The sequence below is a fragment of the Stenella coeruleoalba genome (assembly GCF_951394435.1).
Source record: "Stenella coeruleoalba genome assembly, chromosome: 3".
NCBI classification, from domain to species: Eukaryota; Metazoa; Chordata; class Mammalia; order Artiodactyla; family Delphinidae; genus Stenella; species Stenella coeruleoalba.
In genome coordinates this window covers 172590349-172614462 of record NC_137148.1, presented here as the reverse complement: position 1 = coordinate 172614462, position 24114 = coordinate 172590349, and the positions used below count along the sequence as shown (strand labels likewise).

Genomic DNA, 24114 nt, shown 5'->3' with positions numbered 1-24114 from the left:
TTAAGTACCTTTACACTGTTGGGCAACCATCCCCACCATCCATCTCCAGAACTTTCTCATCTTCCCAAACTGAAGCTCTGTCCCCATGAAACACTGACTCTCCACCCCTCCCCCAGCCCCTGGCCCCCACCATTCTACTTTCTGTCTCTGAATATGACTAGGGTTAAAACATACTGCTTCACACATCCTGTAAGACCCTTACAAGCTTCCATTTCCATTTCCACCTCCCATTCTGTATATACTATTGCTTTACTTCAAATATGTTGTAAAATAAATCTCATAGCACATTGCTGTTAGTTTTTCTTTAAAAGGGAATTATCATCTGAAGACATTAAGAAATAATTATAGGGCTTCTCTGGTGGCACAGTGGTTAAGAATCCGCCTGCCAATGTAGGGGACACGGGTTCGATCCCTGGTCTGGGAAGATCCCACATGCCGCGGGGCAACTAAGCCCATGCACCACAACTACTGAGCCTGTGCTCTAGAGCCCACAAGCCACAATTACTGAAGCCCGTGCGCCTACAGCCCATGTTCCAAAATGAGAAGCCACTGCAATGAGAAGCCCGTGCAGGGAAACAAAGAGTAGCCCCCACTCACCGCAACTAGAGAAAGCCCGCGCAAAGCAATGAAGACCCAACGCAGCCAAAAATAAATAAATAAAAAATAAATTAATTAAAAAAAAAACCCTGAATGCAGTAAGGAAGAGACTATTTAAAAAAAAAAAGAAAAATAATTATATTGGGACTTCCCTGATGGTCCAGTGGATAAGGCTCTGCACTCCCAACGCAGGGGGCCTGGGTTCGATCCCTGGTCAGGGAAATAGAAGAGCCTGCATGCTGCAACTAAGACCTGGCATAGCCAAATTAAAAAACAAAAAAATTGCATTAACCACATTTTGTAAATTTCTTGTGTTCTTCATTCCATTGCATAGATCCAAATCTCTGGTAACATTTCCTTCTTTCCAAAGAACTTCCTTTAACATTCCTTTCTTTTTAATTTTCTTTTTCTTTCTTTCTTTCTTTTTTTTTTTTTTTGGTGCCAAAACCTAGGAATGAAAACATTTCTTTTATTGTATGTCTACTGGCCACACATTCACTCAGCTTTTATTTATCTGAAAATAGGTATTGCCTGGGACTTCCCTGATGGTCCAGTGGTTAAGACTCGGCGCTTCCACTGCAGGGGGCCTGGGTTCAATCCCTGGTCGGGGAACTAAGATCCCGCATGCTGCGCACGGCTTGTGGGGTCTTAGTTCCCCGACCAGGGATAGAACCCAGGCCCCCTGCAGTGGAAGCTCAGAGTCCTAAGCACCAGACCACCAGGGAATTCCCACTTTATCTCTGATTTCCAACACTTTAATTTACAATGTGCTTGGTTGTGCTTTTCTCTGTGTTTATCTCCTCTGGGATTCATTGAGCTTCTTAGATTGTGGTTTTATAGTTACTATATTTGGAAACTTTGTGGCCATTCATTCTCTGATTTTTTTAAAAATAAATTTATTTATTTATTTATCTTTGGCTGTGTTGGGGCTTCGTTGCTGTGAGTGGGCTTTCTCTAGTTGCGGTGAGCGGGGGCTACTCTTTGTTACTGTGCACGGGCTTCTCATTGCAGTGGCTTCTCATTTTGGAGCATGGGCTGTAGGCACGCGGGCTTCAGTAGTTGTGGCACGTGGGCTCAGTAGTTGTGGCTCACGGGCTCTAGAGTGCAGGCTCAGTAGTTGTGACGCACAGGCTTAGTTGCTCCACAGCACGTGGGATCTGCCTGGACCAGGGCTCGAACCCGTGTCCCCTGCATTGGCAGGTGGATTCTTAACCACTGCACCACCAGGGAAGCCTCATTCTTTGTTTTTTTGTTTGTCCTTCTTCTCTCTCCTTCTTTCTAGGACTCCAGTTATGTATATTAGATTACTTGATATTGTTCTACAGGTCACTGAGGTTCTGTTCATCTTGTAAGCGTTTTTGCTCTCTGTGTGCTTCATTTTAGATAGCTTTTAAGTCTTTAACTTCACTAACCTTTTCTTCCTCAATGTCTAATCTGTTATTAATTCCATGTAATGAATATTTTTCATATGTTGTACTTTTTCAGTCTACAAGTTCCTTGGTTTATTTTTTAAATCTTCCTTTTTCTCTCTTTATTGTGTACATGTTTTCTTTTCAATCTTTGAGTGTATTTGTAGTAGCTATAGTATAATCTTTGCTTATTCTCGTCTCTCTGTTATTTCAGGGTCCATTTCTCTTTTTTTGGTCATGCTGAGCAGTATGTGGGATCTTCGTTCCCCGATCTTCAAACCTGAGCCCCCTGCAGTGGAAGAACAGAGTCTTAACCACTGGACCACCAGGGAAGTCCCCAGGGTCCATTTCTATTCATCCCTTTTGTTCTCTTGTTCATAAGTTACATTTTCTTGCTTCTTCACATGTCTACTAATTTTTTATTGAATTTATTTATCCAGTTTCCAGTTCTTTCTTGTATAGTTGTGTAACTTATGATGTTACTTAGTTCTATCACCATAGATTAATTTTGCCTGCAATTGGACATCATGGCAATAGAACCACACTGTGTACACTCTTTTGTGTCCACCATTGTGTCTGTGTAATTCATCTATTTTGTTCTGTGTATTAGTAATTTGTTCTTTTTTTCTTATAAATTTTTATTTATTTATTTTTGCCTGCATTGGGTCTTTGTTGCTGTGCACGGGCTTTTTCTTTTTCTTTTTTTTTCGGTTAATAGCAACTGTTACTGTTTCACTGGTGAAGCAGGCTTTTTCTAGTTGCGGCGAGTGGGGGCTACTCTTTGCTGTGGTGTGTGGGCTTCTCATTGCGGTGGCTTCACTTGTTGTGGAGCACGGGCTCCAGGTGCACAGGCTCAGTAGTTGTGGCTTGTAGGCGCTAGAGCACAGGATCGGTAGTTGTGGCGCACGGGCTTAGTTGCTCTGCGGCATGTGGGATCTTCCCAGACCAGGGCTCGAACCCGTGTCCCCTGCATTGGCAGGCAGATTCTTAGCCACTGTGCCACCAGAGAAGTCCCAGTGATTTGTTCTTTTTTGTTGCTGCATAGTATTCCGTTGTTGGATATACCACAGGAGTTATATATCCATTTTATGTCAATGGACATTTGGATCATTTTGAGTTTTGGGCTAATATAAATACGGCTGCTGTGAACATTCTTATCCAAGTCTTTGGTGGATGTATTTATGCATTCTTGTTGGGTACAGTAGTAGAGTTGCTGGGTCAAAGGGCATACATATATTAGCTTTAAAAGATACAGCCAGGGGATTTCCCTGGTAGTCTAGTGGTTAACTCTGTGCTTCCACTACAAAGGCTTCCAGTGTAGCTGTTTAGTTTTACATTCCTACCTGAAATGTAAGACAGGGGAGTTGCAGTTGCTCCACATCCTTGCCACACTTGAAATTGGCAACCTTTCTAATTTTAGCCATTTTTATGGGAGTACAGAAATATTTCAGTGTGGTTTAAATTTACTTTTCCCTCATAACTGAGATACAGCAGTCTATTGGCCATTGCGGAGCACAGGCTCCGGACGCGCCGGCTCAGCGGCCATGGCTCACAGGCCCAGCCGCTCCGCGGCATGTGGGATCCTCCCGGACCCGGGCATGAACCCGTGTCCCCTGCATCGGCAGGCGGACTCTCACTGCGCCACCAGGGAAGCCCTGGATATCTTCTTTTGTGAAATGCATATTCACAATCTTTTGCCATGTTTTAACTGGTTTGTGTTTTTCTTTGCGATTTGTAGGAACTTTTGTTTGGTTCTGCTTTATTTTCTGTTTAACTGTATTGTGGATATAAGTCCTTTGTCAGATATATGTATTGCTAATATCTTACCCCAGTTTGTGTCTTGCTTTTTTACTCTCTTTATGGTGGATCACGGTGGCAGGAACCAAGTGTATCTCATTCACTGGTCAGGCCTGGCACATAGTAGACTGTCAATAAAGTTCGTTGAATGAAAGACTGTGTTGAAGTCCTAGTTCTGGGCCTCAGTTTTTCCACGTGGCCATGTTAATCCCTGTCCTGTCCATATCACAGGATTTTGTGAGATGTGCAGGAGACTCAGGATCGGTTCGCCGTAGAGTCGGTTTTGGAAGTTCTCTGACACCGTCAGCTTTTAGAATCAGAAAGGGCGGAGCTGGGTCCTTCTCCAGGAACCACCCTGGGAAGCTCCACGTGGGCGCCCCGCCCATAGCAGGCCCCGCCCACAGATGGGCCCGCCCACACCTGTCACTTAACTGAGGGGCGGGCCAGGGAGGGAGCGCTTAGGGGGCGTGGTTACAACCGGAACGAGGAAGTAGGTGGAGTTCCGGAGGTCACTGACCTATGAGAGGGAAGAGCCCTGAGCTGGAGGGGTCGCGGCCGAGCGGCCCGGAGGCCGTTCTCTGCGTTTCCATTGGGCTGTCTGGCGTTGTCAGGGAAACGCGGCGTCTAGGGGTGAAGGGGCGGGGTTTATAGGGAGGCGGGGCCTATGGGGGCGGGCCGCCCGGTCCGGGTTACCGCCGTCAGCTGACCGGCCGCCATTTTGTCCGCCATTTGCAAGCGGCGCGGAGCCGGAGGGGAGGGGAGCGCGGCCTGCTGAGCGGGTCCGCTGCCGCCGCCGCCCCGCCGACCGCCGCCGAACTGGCCTGGGAGACCGCCCCGCCGCGGCGGCTGGCAGCGCAGCGCTCCGCGGGCGGCAGACGCGGCCCCCCGGGCCCCCTCAGGGCGCCTGGCCGCGGGCCTCCCGGGGTTCGGGCCCGACGGCAGCAGCCGCGATGGCCCTCAAGATGGTCAAGGGCAGCATCGACCGCATGTTCGACAAGAATCTGCAGGATCTGGTGCGCGGCATCCGCAACCACAAGGAGGACGAGGTGAGCCCGGCGCGCTGGCCCGGGCCCGGATCGGGACCCGGACCCTCGCGCCGACGCAGTCCGACCCCGGCCCTGCCCCTGATTCCTGCCCCCAACCCGCCCCCGAGGCCCCGCTCCCGGCTCGAGCCCCGGCTGCCCGCGGCCTGGGCCTCCGCACGCCCGCTCCGTCTCCGAGCCTTAGTTTACTGCCCGGCGTTGGGGGCCCGCCTCCTCCCCGAGGGTGGCCCGGAAGAGACTTCACAGCCCACCCCCGCCCCCCCAGTGGTGGATCTCCAATCTTGAGTGTGGTTCTCGGTCTCCTGTTCAAAAGGGAGGGCCCCCGGCCCCGCCCCAGGCCTTGGACTCCTGGTTGGGGGACTCTCCTCTCCGCGGGGGAACCCCTGGTGGGATAAACGCACGTCCAGGCCTTGCCTCGTGGGCCCATGTCCCCCGGAAGGTGGGGCCGCGCCTCTTACGGGGTGGGGGAGGTGGGGCAGCGGATGTCCTCGGCCGAAATGAGGAAGCCGCTCAGGGGTCCTGGAATAGGGAAGCCGACTTAAACTAGACACCCGAAAGTCGGAGGGAAAAGGTTTTCCAGAAGTAATGTAATCGTGGGCACCATTTTCTTCCCTCCCGCCACCCCCCAACCTGTGACCTAGATTTAGGAGGATCGGGGACAGTTAGTGACCACCAGACCTCTGACTTCCATGAATGGACGCCCAAGCCTGCACTTACACAATGGGGTGTTGGAGAGGGCCCCCTTTTCCTGGCTGGAGAGTGAGGCTGCCCGATGGAGAGCAACTGTTAGACATTGTGCAGGTCCCACTACCAGATTACACCCCGCCGGCCCTCACAGTGGCTCCCGAGAAGCCCAGCAGTACCCGGAGGAAGGTGCAGAGAAGTTAAGGAATTTGCTGGGAGGCACCAAGGGCCTTGGGCTCTGTCCTTCAGCTGAGAGCCTGAGTTCCTTGCCTCTTTGTTGCACTTTCTCAGAATGGGTGTGACTTCGCTGAAATGTAATTAGGTTGTTTTGGTTCATTTCTGTCACTCCTTCTCTTCTCTGGCTACACTTGGGTTTTAAATCACATTGGAAGCTCTGGCCAGCTGCGTTGGTTACAAGTGTAGGGAACTCTTGGTCTGATTTTCAGTTTCTCTTTGAGTTGAAAGAGTACTGGTTGGCCTGCATTTTGTTTTATTTTATTTCAATTTTTTAAATATTTATTTATTTTATTTCTTTTTGGCTGCGTTGGGTCTTCGTTGCTGCGCGCGGGCTTTCTCTAGTTGCGCCGAGCGGGGGCTACTCTTCGTTGCGGTGCACGGGCTTCTCATTGCGGTCGCTTCTCTTGTTGCCGAGCACGGGCTCTAGGCGCGCAGGCTTCAGTAGTTGTGGCACGCGGGCTCAGTAGTTGTGGCTCATGGGCTTAGTTGCTCCGCGGCATGTGGGATCTTCCTGGACCAGGGATGGAGCCTGTGTCCCCTGCATTGGCAGGCGGATTCTTAACCACTGAGCCACCAGGGAAGCCCTGGACTGCATTTTAGATACTAAGCATGGTTAAGTGAATTTGGAAGGTGTCTGCACCCTTAGATTTCCTTTTCTGTGCCAGTTGGCCTCCTGATTTTCCCGCCTTGGTTAGTGGATGTTACTGAGCAGTCTGTTCCAGGATTCCGAGGAGGGGCCGAGGGGTCTTTCCAGTAGAGAGATGCACAATGCAGTTAGGGGGGTCTGCTTTTTACGGCGTGTGCCAGTCATCACTGGTAGTACCCTGGGCTGTGCTCTATTCATTTGGGATTGATGGCGCTGTCCCCACAGGCTCGGAGCCTACTAAATGGGGTTTTGGTGGTGGAGGTGCTGGTGCTGGGAGTCCTCAAGGCAAGGTTCCACGCGAATATTGCCCTTAGCCTGTTGGCGATTCCCACAGACGTGGCGTCGGGATGTGGAGGTTTCCTCATCAGAAGAGTTGTGATCTGGAGGGTCATTACTGGTTCCAGATGTTGTGGAGCACAGCAGGTGGCTGTGGGGTGACTCTTCTAGCTCCAAGATGACTTCTTCCCTTCTACCCCGCCCCGCCCCACACATTCCAGGGAAGACTTCTGGCAGCAGTATAGTTTCCCCTCAAAGTAACAGATTTCTTTTTTAAGGATTTACTTATTTATTTTTTATTTATTTATTTATTTTTGGCTGCGTCGGGTCTTAGTTGCAGTGTGCGGGATTTTCGTTGTGGTGCATGGGCTTCTCTCTAGTTGTGGCGCGTGGGCTCTGTAGTTGTGGTGCGCAGGTTCCAGAGTGCGTGGGCTCTGTAGTTTGTGGCACGGGGGCTCTAGTTGAGGCGTGTGGGCTTAGTTGCCCTGCGGCATGTGAGATCTTAGTTCCTCGGCCAGGGATTGAACCCGTGTTCCCTGCATTGTAAGGCAGATTCTTTACCACTGGACCACCAGGGAAGTCCCCAAAGTAATAGATTTTAGCTTAAAACTTCTGTGCGGCACCACAGAAGTGAGGGTTATCGGTGACTTTAAAAGCCATGTGGAAAGGCAGCGTGGTTTAGTGTTTGACTTTGGGAGACCCACATCCTGGTTCTTGGGTCTCTTTGGGTGACCTGGGGAGAGCCCCCTGATATTTTGAAGTGGGGGTGACAGCCACCTCTCCACCTTGCTGAGCGCCTGTGAGGGTGCAGCAAGTGACAGAATGCAGGCTTCTGTGAGCCCCCAAAAGAAGAAACTAGGAAATCCGGATCACTGGTGGAGTAACTTGTTTTTTGAAACTTTTGTTTCAGTTTATGATACTAAGTGTATGTATGCCTGTGAGTTGGGTTACCATGGAAAATATATGTTTTCCAATGAGTCAAAGAAGTTTGAGAAACAGTTGGCTAATTCACCTGTTTCTTGGATGCTTGAGTTTGTTTCAGTCCCTAAGATACAGTACAGGTAATGTTGGCAGGTAGGTGGAAATTCACTTGCGAATGTCCTTGCTTCCAAAACTTGGGTATGACTAGGAAAAAACAAATGACTTTTTAACGTTTCATTCTTACGAGTACTTTTCATGTTTTGGGGAAGGGTTTTTCTTTCAGTCTTTTAAACTATACCCGTAACTTTTTGTAACGAGCTTAGCGTTTATTAAGTCAAAAGGTAACATTCTTCTCCCCAGAAATCAATTTGAGAATTTTTTCTGTGTGTAGAAATTGAGGGAGGTTCTGTCTGTTAAGATTCTGTCCTGGTCTTGCCTGTTAGCCTTCCTGAGTGCTGTCCACGCACGCCAAGTGCTCCTGAGGGCTTCGCCCTCATGAGTGTGGGTTCCACGTGGGGCACTGCAGTCTATGTACCCTGCCCCCCAGTGGCGTTGAGGTGGGTTCCATGTTTTCTGTTTGGTGCCACAGCTTATTCCATCAGGCGACGCTCAGCAGTATCAGCCAGGGTTTGGGTGGTGTCTGAGCGTTTTCTCTTGGGTCTAAAAATTTCCGACCCACTTAACTGAAGTTTCTGAACTTTATTTTTAATTTATTTATTTGCTTTTTAAATATTTATTTGGTTGCACTGGGTCTTAGTTGCAGCACACAGGCTTCTTAGTTGTGGCATGTGAACTCTTAGTTGCGGCACGCGTGTGGGATCTGACCAGGGATTGAACCCAGGCCCCCTGCATTGGGAGCACAGAGTCCTATCCACTGCACCACCAGGGAAGTCCCCTGAACTTTGTTTTTATTTATTTGTTTTAAAATTTTTAAAATTTTGTGGTTTTTTTTGTCTGCGTTGGGTCTTCGTCGCGGTGCACGGGCTCAGTGGTTACGGCGCATGGGCTTAGTTGCCCCGTGGCATGTCGGATTTTAGTTCCCCGACCAAGGATCGAACGTGCATCCCCTGCGTTGGAAGGCGAATTCTCAACCACTGGACCACCAGGGAAGTCCCGAAGTTTCTGAACTTTAAAAAATTCAGTTTTAACTGTGTGTGGTCGGCTCTGTGTATCTGCAGGTTCTGTATTTGCCAATTGTGGATTGGAAGTATTTTTTTTTAAAATTCCAGAAAGTTTCGGGTCTTCCCCGGTGCCAGTGGTTAGGACTCCATGCTCCCAACGCAGGGGGCCTGGGTTCGATCCCTGGTCAGGGAACTAAGATCCCGCACGAAGCAACGAAGATCCCACGTGTTGCAACGAACACCTGGCACAGCCAAATAAATAAATAAGTAAATATTTTTTTAAAAGCATACATCATATATGTGCTGTTACATACATTAAACACATTTAAAAAATATTTCCAAAAAAAAATTTCCAGAAAGTTTCAAAAAACACGACTTGAATTTGCTGAACGCAGGCAACCATTTACACGGCACTTGCAGTGTATCAGGTATTGTAAGTCATCTAGAGATGATTTAAAGTGTACCGGAGGCTGTGTGCACGTTGTATGCAAGTCTGCGCCATTTTATACAAGGGACTTGAGTGTCTGAGGATTTCGGTGTCTTCGGGGGTCCTGGAACCAATCCCCCACAGATACCAAGGGGTGACTGTAGAGAGATATTTTGAAATTGGGTATAATCTGGGATTAAGATGGAACTGTGTGAAGTGCTGATATTCTAGTGCTTCTGACCTCAAAAATGGCAATTTCCTGGGGTTCATCCTTGTGCCAAGTTGTGTGGGGCTCCTCGGGCTGTGAGGTGTGTGTGGGGCTGGCCCTCGCTCCGAGGACAGTGACGAAAGCACGTGTTACGTCTGGCACGGCTAAGCACTTGGTGCTTTTAAGCTATTTCTGTAAGATTCCTTTTAACAGCTTCTGAGGAGAGTGAAGATAGGACGTTTAGTAAATGGGTTGTTACCCTAAGTCAGGGTCTCTCCCCCTCGGCACTGCCCACATCAGGGCTGGGTCATTCCTCTGAGGGGGGCTGGCCTGGGCGCTCTGGGGTGTGGAGCAGCATCTCTGGCCCCGCCCATCTGATACCAGGCCATGCCCAGTCTTGACAACCACAGTTTCCCCAGACGTGGCCCAGTGTCCCCTGGGGGGGTGGGATTGCCCAGACGAGAACCCCTGACCCAAATTGATAAAGGAAAATTTCCCAGAATTCCCTAATGCTGGCCCTTCATCCAGGCGTCCCTTGTCCCCTGTGTTGTCATTGTGTTGTTGGACGCTGTGCTATTGTGAGATAAGATGGCCTTTGTCCCTGCTCCTGTCGCAGAGCTCCTGGAGCTTTTGTCGTTTCCTAAGCAACAGAGGTACTAGGGGCATCCTTGTTGGGTTATTCGGTCGCTGCCCCCGGTTCCTGACACTGAGCTGCTGAATCCCTTGGGGTTTCCTGGGTGATAGGAGTGTCTTTTGTTCTAATGAGATGATCCGGGGTGGGCTCCTGGGTGGGACAGGTCGCCAGAAAGACCAGGCCGTGGTTTGAAGCTTCATACCCGCTCACCCTCCAATCCTTCGGAGAGGGGAGAGGGGCTGCAGGTGGAGTTAATGATGGATCATGCCTGCGTGATGAAGCCTCCATAAAAATCTAAAGTATGAGGCTCAGGGAGGTTCTCGGTTGGTGAAAGCATCCATGTGCCAGGATGGTGGCGCCCCCCAGTGCCACGAGGACAGAAGCTCTGCCTCCTGACCCTCTGAACCCCACCCTCTCTGCCTCTCCGTCCAGCTGTTCATCTGTATCCTTTGTCGTGCCTCTCACACCGTGTGATAAACTGGAAAACACGAACGAGTAAGTGCTTCCCTGCGGAGAAGCGGGTCATGGGAACTCTGGTTTACAGCTGGCGGGTGTGTGAGGTGGGGACAGACCTGTGACGGAGCCCTCAGCCTGTGGGGTCTGCGCTGATGCCGAGCAGAGAGGGTCAGATCCGAACTGAGTTTTGGGACACCCAGCTGGTGTCAGGGAGTCGGTCATTGTGCGGGACGCCCGCGCTGGATGTCAGAGTGAAGGGAAACGGGAAGGTTTCCTAGACAGCCCACAGGGTGAGTCTCCTAGATTTGTGTGTTTTTTTCAAACTCTTGTTAGTTGTGAAGTATATAATGCACATTCGTACAGCTTAAGTATCATATGATAATTATCCTAAGTTCTCTGAGGGTAATTTCCTTGCCTTGCTTATAGTTTTGTCTCTTAAATGTCCCTGAACGTCTCGCTTACTTCTGCTTGCAGGCTGGTGTCAGTGGCCGCCTCTGTCGCTCGCTGCTGCGGGGAAGGGCCACGGTGGCTTGTTCGCTTTGGTCGCCGGCAGGGGTCTGCTGTGGTTGATTTATCCTTCAGAACATCCTTCGGACTGTTGCCGGACCTCTGGGTTGTTTCCCGCCTGGGGCATTTGATGAAGCGCCCTGCGTGGGAGGGCAGTCACTGCAGCAGCATGGGCAGGAGCAGCCTTGGCCTCCAGGGCAGCGTCGCGACCACTAGAAGCGCTCCTGTGGCTCCCGTTCCCAGCAGCAGCCGCCGGGGCCTCGCCTGCCTTTACTCTTTCCTCGGCTTAGTGCCATCTGCAACCTTCGTGACGCCGTCTGCCTGACCCTGCCAGCCTTTGCTCTGGGAGTCTGGGCGCTGGTGCCCGACAAGACCAGAATGGAGGATTTGTGGCGGCACTCTGGGGAGGCCAAGCTTCGGGAGAAAGTGAGGGGGGCGCGCCCGTCCTGCCTGTGCCCACCGAGGACCCGGGCACAGCTGGGGGTCCCGGGACTCGGCCACGGATCGGCCGCAGGGTTGCAGTCAAGCCTCAAGCTTCCCAGCCTTCGACCCCCAGCCCGTCCCCGCAGCAGAGCTCCCAGCATAAGGCTCTCAGCTCTCCCTGACTTGGAGGAGTTATTCACAGGGCACACAGTCCGGGCCCTGGGCGCAGTGGGTGGCCAGGCTGTGGGCGGTGGCAGTTGTGAGGACCAAGTCTGTAGTGGGCTGTGTCTGTGCGGGTCACCAGCCCTCGGGAATCCATTTGCATAACAATTCCAGGAGGTTGAAAAGCAGGAGGGGGGAATTCCTTGTGGTGCAGTGGTTAGGACTCCGCGTTTTCACTGCTGAGGGCGTGGGTTCAATCCCTGTTCAGGGAACTAAGATCCCACAAGCTGTGCGCGGTGTGGCCAAAAGTATTAAACAAACAAACAAAAAACAAGGAAGGAATGGTGACCTAAGTAGGCTCGATGCTGGGGTGGCCGTCCTGGGCGCTGGGGTGTGGAGCAGCCGCCCTGGCCCCACGCACTGCCTGCCAGACCCTCCAATCTGAGGACCAAGGAAGTCCCAGGTGTGGCCCGGTGTCCCCTGGGGGCACGGCCGCAGAGCTGAGAGCCTTTGCGCTGGGAGCTCTGCTGGGGGGACGGGGTGGGATTCGAAGGTCGGGAAGCCTGAGACTTGGCTGCGGCCCCATGGCCGAGTCCCGGCCCCCCCGGCTGTGCCCGGGTCCGCGGTGGGCACAGGCAGGACGGGCGTGCCTCCCTCGCTGTCTCCCAAAGCTCGGCCTCCCCAGAGTGCCGCCACGAATCCTCTGATCTGGTCTTGTCGACCCCAGCGCTTACTTGGGTGCGGAGGCTCAGGGTGAGTCCTGGCACCACCGTTGCCGTCCACTGCCGGGGGACCCCGGCGCTGAGGGTCTCTTCCTCCTCCACTTGAATGACTCGGGCCCTGGAGGCCACTGCTGGGCCGGGTCTCCGGGCCGCTGTCGCCCTGCAGGGAGGAGGGTCGCCGCTCTGGTGTAGACTAGTGCTGTGAGCATTTGCAGAACCAGAGGCACAGGCCCGTCGGGTCACGTGTCGCTGAATAACGTCTTTCCATTCTGGTGGCACCGAAGTGGTTTTTCTCTTGTGGCTTTATTGAGACAGTATGGTTTATATAGCTTAGCGTCCACCTGCTTGAAGGTGAAATTCTGTGAAGGTTTTAGTGTATTTACAAAAACGCGCAGCCATCAGCACGATCTACCTTTACATTTCTGTCACCCCACCAGAGATGCCGTGCCCACTCTACGGTCCCCATTTCCCCTCCCCCGGCCCCCACCCATCTGCTTCTGTCTCTGCCGAGGTGGGGCTCCAGTCCGAGCCGAGGGCGACTAGGTGACGAGAAGGGCCATGATTGGCCGTCAGGAGCTGCTTGACGTGCCTGCGTGGGGTGCCGGGGGCTGAGCGCGGGGACGAGGGGCTCGTGGGGTGGATGGGGTGGCAGTGGTCCGCATGGGCTGTCTGGCCTCTGTCCGTTGAACTCCTCAGCGCCGTGCCCTGGCTGTGTTTGTTGCTGGGATGGTGAAGGGTCCTGACCCCAGGTGGGCCTCAGCTCGGGCTTCTACAGGAGGCCTGACTCTTCCGGCTGCAGAGGCGTCGGCGCCCATGCCCAGCCAGGTGAGCACAGGACAGTGCCCTCCTTGTGGGTCCTGCTTGCATCTCGTCAGGAGAAGTTCTCTCGTCTCGACGCTGACTCGCCTACGTTTCTGGGTTAAAATGTTAATATTTTCTTGTGGAAGCAATGGTTGTAGATGGCAGCTGGGTTGTTCTTGGCAAGGTGGATGGAATAACGGGGAGAGCCCTCCCTGGTCGTGTATCATAACAACTTCTGAAATGTTTCTGGTCTGACACTGGCATGCCCTGGAAATGCTGCTGTCCTTACACCCATCTCTGGCGGCGGCGGTGGTGGTCTCAACCCGTCCAAGCTCCCAAAGGTCTGAGCACTGCTGGTGCTGGTGCTCATGAGAGCAGGGTGCTGGGGCTCTGGGTCCCGAGCCGGGGCAGCTGTGGGTGGTGGCAGGACCGGCATGTTGGGACGATCCAGAGAGCACCTCTGGGAGAACGGCAGGGGACGAGGCAGCAGAGATAATGTCGCCCAGGTTGTGGACGGAGCATCCAGACGATGCAGTGTCCCTCAGAGCTAAGGAGAAAGCCATCAAACCACAGAAGACACGCAGGAACCTTAAACGCACATGACCGAGAGGAAGAAGCCAGTCTGTAAAGGCTACACACTGTGATTCCAACTCTGGGACATTCTGGAAAAGGCAGAACTCTGGAAGGGGGGAAGGATCAATGGTGAGGGGATTGGGGAGAGGAGGGATGAATGGGCGGAGCACAGAGGGGTTTTAGGGCAGTGAAACTACGCCGTGTGACGCCGTAACGGTGGATGCGGGTCAGTGTATGTGTGTGCAAACCCACAAACTAGTGAACCTCCGTCAGCTGTGGCTCCTGGGTGATAACGACGTGTCCGTGTAGGTTCATCGGTTGTAACACACGTCGCGCTGGTGGGGGATACTGCTAGTGGGGACGCTGTGCACACGTGGGGCGGGGGGTGGGAAACCTCTGCCTCCCAGTCAGTTTTGCTGTGAACCTAAATCTCTTTAAAAAAGAAGTCTAAAAGAGGAGTCCAGGGTCCAGCTGCATGGTTTTGCAGCCTGCCAGCACCTCCGGGTCAACGGCAGCTTCTCTGGGCCTCAGCCCTCGAGGTCTGACTCCACTCCTCTGGGAGGGCCTGGGGATCCTGGGGATTTTTAAGTGTCCCAGGGAACTCTGCTGAGCAGGCAGTATTGAAATGGCTGTTTTATTATAGCTGCCGGGTTCATATATGAGGGAAGGTTGTATCCTTTGTTCTCTGGTAAATTCTGAATCACACATCCATTTCAGTACTATTTGCTCTGTGGTGAAGTGTGACCCTGCTTAGAACAGGCCAAGGTGTTTGAGAATTTCGTCATGCTTGCATCTCCAACTTCTTTTTTTGAAAACAGTGTCCGTTATATGTGTTAGCTATTTATACTTTAGATCTTAAAATATTTCTATTTCATGTTTTTGGTACAGACAGGCCTTATTTTTTCGCACTTCCCTTCGTTGTGCTTTGCAGATACTGCGTTTATCACGAATGGAAGGTCTGTGGCGACCCTGCAGGGAGCACGCGTGTCGCCGCCATTTTTCCAACAGCATTTGCTCACTTCCTCTGTGTCACATTTTGGTAATTCTCACAAGTTTTCAAACTATCTCATTATTACGTGATGATGATCTGTAGTCTGTGATCTCTGATGTTAACTCTTGCTGTTGTTTTGGGACTCCACGAACCTCGCCCACGTAAGACGTGACATAATCGATTGTTGAAATGACAACAAAGCATTTAGAATATTACATAACTTAGTTGATAAAGGGTTTGAGAGCATTGACTCGAACTGTGAAGGACGTTCTACTGCGGGTAAAATGCCGTCAAACAGTATCGGACGCCACGGGGAAACCGTTCGTTAGAGGAAGAGGCCATCGATACGGCAGACTTCATAAAAGAAATGGCCACGGCCGCCCCGTCCACAGCATGGGGGCAGGACCCGCCACCAGCAAAAAGATTGACTCGCTAGGAATTCCCTGGCGGTCCAGTGGTTAGGACGACCTGGCGCTTTCACTGCTGAGGGCGCAGGTTCAATACCTGGTCAGGGAACTCAGATCCTGCCCCCTCCCCCGCCCCCCCCCCCCCAAAAAAAAGATGGCTCGCTGAAGGCTCAGATGATGGTTAGCCTTTTTTAGCAATAAAGTGATTTTAATTAAGGCGTGTATGTTGTTTTTTTAGACATAATGCTACTGCATACCTGGCAGACTACGGAACAGCGTAAACGTAACTTTTACGTGTGACTTGCTTTACTGTGATATTCACTGTATTGAGGTGGTCTGAAACCCTCCCTACAATATCTCTGAGGTCTGCCTGTATAATTTCCTGGATCTAGATCATGCCTGTATACCTTGGCCATTTTTTTTTCTTTTTTTGTGAAAAGGAGAGTAAATAGTTCTTTGTTAGCAATGCTGTGTGTAAATAAGACTGCAAAGACTAATCATTCTCTCCCACGTTCCTTACTTTAACTTCATGTGTGTAACTATGTTTTAGATAAATATTTAAATACTCCCAAGGGAATATGAAACATTTTATTTATTTATTTAAACATCTTTGTTGGAGTATAATTGCTTTACAGTGATGTGTTAGTTTCTGCCGTACAGCAAAGTGAATCAGCTATATGTGCACGTATATCCCCGTATCCCCTCGCCCTTGCGTCTCCCTCCCACCCTCCCTACCCCACCCCCTAGGTGGTCACAAAGCACCGAGCTGATCTCCCTGTGCTATGCGGCTGCTTCCCACTAGCTAGCTATTTTACATTTGGTAGTGTATGTAAGTCCATGCCACTCTCTTACTTCATCCCAGCTTACCCTTCCCCCTCCCCGTGTCCTCAAGTCCATTCTCTACGTCTGCGTCTTTATTCCTGTCCTGGCCCTAGGTTCATGAGAACCATTTTTTTTTTTAGAGTCCAAATATATGTGTTAGCATATGGTATTTGTTTTTCTCTTTCTGACTTACTTCACGCTGTATGACAGACTCTAGGTCCATCCACCTCACTACAAATAACTCAATTTCGTTTCTCTTTATGGCTGAGTAATATTCCATTGTATATATGTGCCACATCTTCTTTATCCATTCATCTGTTGACGGACACTTAGGTTGCTTCCATGTCTTCACTGTTGTAAATAGAGCTGCAATGAACATTGTGGTACATGACTCTTTTTGAATTATGGTTTTTTCAGGGTATATGCCCAGTAGTGGGATTGCTGGGTCATATGGTAGTTCTGTTTTTAGTTTCTTAAGGAACCTCCACACTGTTCTCTGTAGTGGCTGTATCAATTTACATTCCCACCAACAGTGTAAGAGGGTTCCCTTTCCTCCACACCCTGTCCAGCATTTATTGTTTGTAGATTTTTTGATGATGGCCATTCTGACCGGTGTGAGGTGATACCTCATTGTAGGTTTTTTTTTTTTTTTTTTGGTATGCGGGCCTCTCACTGTTGTGGCCTCTCCCGTTGCAGAGCACAGGCTCCGGACGCGCAGGCTCAGCGGCCATGGCTCATGGGCCCAGCCGCTCCGCGGCATGTGGGATCTTCCCGGACCGGGGCACGAACCCGTGTCCCCTGCATCAGCAGGCGGACTCTCAACCACTGCGCCACCAGGGAAGCCCTCATTGTAGTTTTGATTTGCATTTATCTAATGATTAGTGATGTTGAGCATCTTTTCATGTGTTTGTTGGCAATCTGTATATATTCTTTGGAGAAATGTCTATTTAGGTCTTCTGCCCATTTTTTGGATTTTTTTTTTTTTATATTGAGTTGCATTAGCTGCATGTATATTTTGGAGATTAATCCTTTATCAGTTGCTTCATTTGCAAATATTTTCTCCCATTCTGAGGGTTGTCTTTTCGTCTTTTTTATGATTTCCTTTGCCGTGCAAAAGCTTTTAAGTTTCATTAGGTCCCATTTGTTTATTTTTGTTTTTATTTCCATTTTTCTAGGAGGTGGGTCTAAAAGGATCTTGCTGTGATTTATGTCATAGAGTGTTCTGCCTATGTTTTCCTCTAAGAGTTTTATAGTGTCTGGCCTTACATTTAGGTCTTTAATCCATTTTGAGTTTATTTTTGAGTATGGTGTTAGGAAGTGTTCTAATTTCATTTTTTTACATGTAGCTGTCCAGTTTTCCCAGCACCACTTATTGAAGAGGCTGTCTTTTCTGCATTATATACTTTTGCCTCCTTTATCAAAGATAAGGTGACTATATGTGCGTGGGTTTATCTCTGGGCTTTCTATCCTCTTCCATTGATCTATATTTCTGTTTTTGTGCCATTACCATACTGTCTTGATTACTGTAGCTTGGTAGTATAGTCTGAAGTCAGGAAGCCTTATTCCTCCAGCTCCATTTTTCTTTCTCAAGATTGTTTTGGCTATTTGTGGTCTTCTGTGTTTCCATACAAATTGTGCAGCTTTTTGGTCTAGTTCTGTGAAAAATGCCATTGGTAGTTGATAGGGATTGGACTGAATCTGTAGATTGCTTTGGGTAGTAGAGTCATTTTCGCAGTGTTGATTCTTCCAATCCAAGAACATGGTATATCTCTCCATCTGTTTGTATCATCTTTAATTTCTTTCATCAGTGTCTCATAGTTTTCTGCATACAGGTCTTTTGTCTCCTTAGGTAGGTTTATTCCTAGGTATTTTATTCTTTTTGTTGCAATGGTAAATGGGAGTGTTTCCTTAATTTCTTTTTCAGATTTTTCATCATTAGTATATAGGAATGCAAGAGATTTCTGTGCATTAATTTTGTATCCTGCTACTCTACCAAATTCATTGATTAGCTCTAGTAGATTTCTGGTAGCATCTTTAGGATTCGCTATGTATAGTATCATGTCATCTGTAAACAGTGACAGTTTTACTTCTTCTTTTCCAATTTGGATTCCTTTTATTTCTTTTTCTTCTCTGCTGTGGCTAAAACTTCCAAAACTATGTTGAATAATAGTGTGAGAGTGGGCAACCTTGTCTTGTTCCTGATCTTAGTGGAAATGGTTTCAGTTTTTCACCATTGAGAATGATGTTGGCTGTGGGTTTGTCATATATGGCCTTTATTATGTTGAGGTAGTTTCCCTCTGCCTACTTTCTGGAGAGTTTTTATCATAAATGGGTGTTGAATTTTGTCAAAAGCTTTTTCTGCATCTATTGAGATTATCATATGGTTTTTAGCCTTCAGTTTGTTCATATGGTGTCTCACAGTGATTGATTTGGGTATATTGAAGAATCCTTGCATTCCTGGCATAAACCCCACTTGATCATGGTGTATGATTCTTTTAATGTGCTGTTGGATTCTGTTTGGTAGTGTTTTGTTGAGGATCTTTGCATCTGTGTTCATCAGAGATACTGGCCTGTAGTTTTTTTGTGTGACATCTTTGTCTGGTTTTGGTATCAGGGTGATGGTGGCCTCGTAGAATGAGTTTGGAAGTGTTCCTCCCTCTGCTATATTTTGGAAGAGTTTGAGAAGAATAGGTATTAGCTCTTCTCTAAATGTTTCATAGAATTCGCCTGTGGAGCCATCTGGTCCCGGGCTTTTGTTTGTTGGAAGATTTTTAATCACAGTTTCAATTTCACTGCTTGTGATTGGTCTGTTTGTATTTTCTGTTTCTTCCTGGTTCAGTCTCGGAAGGTTGTGCTTTTCTAAGAATTTGTCCATTTCTTCCAGGTTGTCCATTTTATTGGCGTATAGTTGCTTGTAGTAATCTCTAATGATCCTTTGTATTTCTGCAGTGTCAGTTGTTACTTTTTCATTTCTAATTCTGTTGATTTGAGTCTTCTCCCTTTTTTTTTTTTTTGATTAGTGTGGCTAATGGTTTATCAATTTTGTTTATCTTCTCAGAGCCAGCTTTTAGTTTTATTGACCTTTGCTATTGTTTCGTTCATTTCTTTTTCATTGATTTCTGATCTGATCTTTATTATTTCTTTCCTTCTGCTAACTTTGGGTTTTGTTTGTTCTTCTTTCTCTAATTGCTTTAGGTGTAAGTTTAGGTTGTTTATTTGAGATTTCCCTTATTTCTTGAGGTAGGATTGTATTGGTATAAACTTCCCTCTTAGAACTGCTTTGGCTGCATCCCATAGGTTTTGGGTCATCATGTTTTCATTGTCATTTGTTTTGAGGTATTTGTTGATTTCCTCTTTGATTTCTTCAGTGATCTCTTGGTTATTTAGCAGTGTATTGTTTAGCCTCTCTGTGTTTGTGTTTTTTACAGTTTTTTTCCTGTAATTGATATGTAGTCTCATAACGTTGCGGTTGGAAAAGATACTTGATACGATTTCAATTTTTTTAAATTTACCAAGGCTTGATTTGTGACCCAAGATATGGTCTATCCTGGAGAATGTTCCATGAGCACTTGAGAAGAAAGTGTATTCTGTTGTTATTGGATGGAATGTCCTATAAATATCAATTAAGTCCATCTTGTTTAATGTGTCATCTAAAGCTTGTGTTTCCTTACTTATTTTCATTTTGGATTATCTGTCCATTGGTGAAAGTGAGGTGTTAAAATCCCCTACTATAATTGTTACTGTTGATTTCCCCTTTTATGGCTGTTAGCATTTGCCTTATGTATTGAGGTGCTCCTATGTTGGGTGCATAAATATTTACAGTTGTATTTTCTTGGATTAATCCCTTGATCATTATGTAGTATCCTTCCCTGTCTCTTGTAATAGTCTTTATTTTAAAGTTTATTTTGTCTGATATGAGAATTGCTACTCCAGCTTTCTTTTGATTTCTGTTTGCGTGGAATATCTTTTTCCATCCCCTCACTTTCAGTCTGTATGTGTCCCTAGGTCTGAAGTGGGTCTCTTGTAGACAGCATATACATGGGTCTTGTTTTTGTATCCATTCAGCCAGTCTGTGTCTTTTGGTTGGAGCATTTAATCCATTTACATTTAAGATATATTTTTTTAATTAATTAATTAATTTATTTATTTTTGGCTGCACTGGGTCTTTGAGTGCAGGCTTTCTCTAGTTGCGGCGAGCAGAGGCTACTCTAGTTGCGGTGCACGGGCTTCTCATTGCAGTGGCTTCTCTTGTGGAGCACAGGCTCTAGGTGTGCGGGCTTCAATAGTTGTGACGCGTGGGCTCAGTAGTTGTGGCTCGCGGTTTCTAGAGCACAGGCTCAGTAGTTGTAACACACGGGCTTAGTTGCTCTGCGGCATGTGGGATCTTCCCAGACCAGGGCTCGAACCCCTGTCCCCTGCATTGGCAAGCAGATTCTTAACCACTGCGCCACCAGGGAAGCCCTAAGGTAATTATTGATATGTATGTTCCTATTACCATTTTCTGAATTGTTTCGGGTTTGTTATTGTATGTCTTTTCCTTTTCTTGTGTTTCCTGCCTAGAGAAGTTCCTTTAGCATTTGTTGTGAAGCTGGTTTGGTGGTGCTTAATTCTCTTAACTTTTGCTTATCTGTAAAGGTTTTAATTTCTCCGTCAAATCTGAATGAGATCCTTGATGGGTAGAATAACCTAGGTTGTAGGTTTTTCCCTTTCATCACTTTAAATATGTCCTGCCATTCCCTTCTGGCTTGCAGAGCTTCTGCTGAAAAATCAGTTGTTAACCTTATGGGCATTCCCTTGTATGTTGTTTGTTGCTTTTCCCTTGCTGCTTTCAATATTTTTTCTTTGTATTTAATCTTTGATACTTTGATTAATATGTGTCTCTCAGCATGTTTCTCTTTGGGTTTATCCTGTATGGTACTACTCTCTGTGCTTCCTGGACTTGATTGACTATTTCCTTTCCCATGTTATGGAAGTTTTTGACTATGATCTCTTCAAGTATTTTCTCAGACCCTTTCTTTTTCTCTTTTCTTCTGGAACCCCTGTAATTCGAATGTTGGTGCGTTAACGTTGTCCCAGAGGTCTCTGAGACTGTCCTCAATTCTTTTCATTCTTTTTTCTTTATTCTGCTCCCTGGCAGTTATTTCCACCATTTTATCTTCTGGCTCACTTATCTGTTTTTCTGCCTCAGTTATTCTGTTATTGATTCATTCTAGAGTATTTTTAATTTCAGTAGTTGTGTTGTTCATCACTGTTTGTTTGCTCTTTAGTTCTTATAGATCCTTGTTAAATGTTTCTCGTATTTTCTCCATTCTGTTTCTGAGATTTTGGATCATCTTTACTATCATTACTCTCAATTCTTTTTCAGGTAGGTTACCTGTTTTGTTTTTATTTATTTGGCCTTGTAGTTTTTACCTTGCTTCTTCGTCTGAAACAAATTTTTTTGTCTTTTTTTTTTTTTTTGATGGTTGGTGCTGTATTCCTGTCTTACTGATTGTTTGTCCTGAGACGTCCAGCACTGGAGTTTGCAGGCAGTTGGATAGAGCTGGGTCTTGGTGCTGAGATGAGGACCTCCGGGAGGCCTCACTCTGATTGATATTGAATATCTGATTGATATTCCTCAGAGGTCTGAGGTTTTCTGTTAGTCCAGCGGTTTGGACTTGGAGCTCCCACCATAGGAGCTCCGGCCCGACCTCCCACCTGGGAACCAAGATTCCCCAAGCATTGTGGCGCAATAAGAAAAATTAAAAAAAAGAAGAAGAAAGAAAAAAAGGAGCAGTACAATATCAAAGAATAAAAAACAAAATAAAAATCGAGAGATAAAAAATATATTAGGAAAAATAAAACTATAATGGAAACAACCGGTCGCTGGGGGTTCCTCCCGTCCCCTTAGGTGTCTGTGGTCCCCCACCGGTGCCTGGTAGGTGCTCTTAGTTGTGAGGAGGTGCGAATTCCACGTCCTTCTAGTATGCCATCTTGACTCCACCCTCCTGAAACATTATTTTAATATTTTACAACCCATTCCTCCCTTTTCCTGCCTGTAGGAACCATGAGCCTGTGCACTTGTCCTATAGCTAAAAACTAGTGGTGAGGCTGGGTCTTCCTGCAGGTTAACCACTTCCTGTGGGCTCATTTGTGGCCCCCGTGGGTACTCTGAGGTGCAGGGATGTTACTGTGCCTTCATTCCTGAGGGGTGTTCTTGGATGGAGAGCCCTGGGCCTGGAGTCCTCCCACCTCCCTCAGCCCCCTGCTCCCCTGTAGCAGCACACCCTTTTCCTCTGGCTCCTCTGAAGAATTTCTCCTTATATTCAGTTTTCAGCAGTTTGCCTGTGATATGTGTGGGTGTGATTTTCTTTTATATTTCCTGTTTTGGGGGGGCGGTGCTGGGCTTCTTGAAATTGTAAGTTTATGTCTTTCACCAAATCTGGGGAAGTTTGAGCTGTTAGGTTTTCGCATATTTTCTCTGTCCTTCCTCTCCTGGGACCCCAGTGGCACACACGCTACACCTTTGGTGCGCCACGGCCTTGCCTGGCTTTCCTCCCTTCAGAATGAGTGGGCCCTGTTGTTCCCTGTTCTTCTCAGCTCCAGCTCCCCGTCCAGTCCACGCAGTGCCTGTTCTACCTCAGAAATTGTTTTTCATTTCTAGGGTTTCCATCTGGTTGTTTTGTGTCACTTTCCTTTCTCTGCTGAGATTTCCTCTCTTTCTATTCATTAGGAGCATATTTTCTTTTTGGTCATGAGAGCATGGTTACAGTTGCTGTGTTGAAATCTCAGCAAATGATTGCTTTCATCATCACCAGGATCACCTCAGGGCCCGTCTTCATTGGCCGTCTCTTTTTTTTCTTGGGTATAGGTTAGGTTATGTTTTCCTGTTTCTTTTTTTATTATTATTTTAATTAACTAATTAATTTTTGGCTGTGTTGGGTCTTTGTTGCTGCATGCGGGCTTTTCTCTGGTTGTGGCGAGCAGGGGCTACTCTTCATTGTGGTGCATGACCTTTTCATTGTGGTGGTTTCTCTTGTTGCGGAGCACGGGCTCTAGGCGTGTGGGCTTTAGTAGTTGTGGCTCGTGGGCTCTAGAGCGCAGGCTTAGTAGTTGTGGCACACGGGCTTAGTTGCTCTGCGGCATGTGGGATCTTCCTGGACCAGGTCTCGAACCCGTGTCCCTTGCATTGGCAGGCGGATTCTTAACCACTGCACCACCAGGGAAGTCCTTCCTGTTTCTAATTTGAATAATTTGGGCTTGTGAACCGGACATTGTGGCTGGTATGTTGTAGTCACTGGATTCTGTTGTATTCTCAGTAGAGTGTTGGTTTTGCAGAGAGGGGATGTATTTTAGGGGCAGTGAGCTTGTCTGGGCTGGAAGTTCGGCTCAGCCTCTCCTACAGTGGGCAGGAGGCCGCTGGAGTGCTGCGGTGGGTGCAGAGTTCACGTGAGGATGTGCCACCCCCTGCCCCCATTCCCCCCTCACTTCCCAGCAGCTGCGTTTGCCCAGGCTGCTCCCTGCTCTGCGTGGCTCTCAGGATCAAAGCCGGGGCAGGACCAGTGGTCTCGCCTGTCCTGTGCTGCCTGGACATTTGTCTCCAAACAGTGCTGGTGGGAGGCGTGGTCTGACGGTGGCTGGGCACACATTACCAGGAGTGGACTGTGCCTGGCTTCCTGAAAGCTGAGAGGTCATTGGGCCACCTAGAAAATAGATTTGTGCAGAGAGTGCACCGTGTTGGCCGTTCACCAGCGGACGGACATCTGGGCGTTGAGGGGCCAGCGTGTGTGTGTGCGTGCACGTGCACCAGTTTGCACCTGGGACCTGCAGACCATCTCCCACAGCGGTGTGTGCTGGGCCTGTTCTCCCACGCTTGGGATCATCTCTCTGTTCTTTCCCTTTTGAATCATTAACAGCACATCCAGGGTGCACGACGGGGTTATCGTGCACTGGGATGGGAACTGAGGCGCCTGGGGGATTAGTAACTGGAAGCCCGTTGGAAGGATCTGGTGACCCATGTTCCACTGTCCGACTCTTGGTCATGGAATATTCATCAGACGCTCGCTGAGAGCGCTCTCAGGGTGGCGCCTTCCCCGGGAGCCTGTGCTGGGCCTACGAGTGGTCTGGGGTGACATGGGAGGAGGGTGCAGCCACTTGGGCGAGGTCACTGAGCTCGCTAGCCTGGCAGGTTTAGGCGATGCCACTATTGGTGGGTGACGGGAGCGCGGGGCACCACACTCCTCCCAGCCCTGAGTGACGACCCGTCTCTGG

At 48.4% G+C, this 24114-nt stretch overlaps 1 protein-coding gene across 2 annotated transcripts in view; it reads left to right on the top strand.

Moving 5' to 3' along the window:
* The first annotated feature begins 4457 nt into the window (after positions 1-4457).
* The window catches only part of AP3D1 (adaptor related protein complex 3 subunit delta 1), a 44739-nt gene continuing 25082 nt past the window's right edge, over positions 4458-24114 (top strand). For both annotated transcript variants that reach the window (XM_079917831.1, XM_079917830.1), the window contains exon 1: positions 4458-4849. In XM_079917831.1, coding sequence (XP_079773957.1) covers positions 4754-4849 — 96 coding nt within the window. In that variant the 5' untranslated portion in view covers positions 4458-4753. The remainder of the gene's footprint in view (positions 4850-24114) is intronic.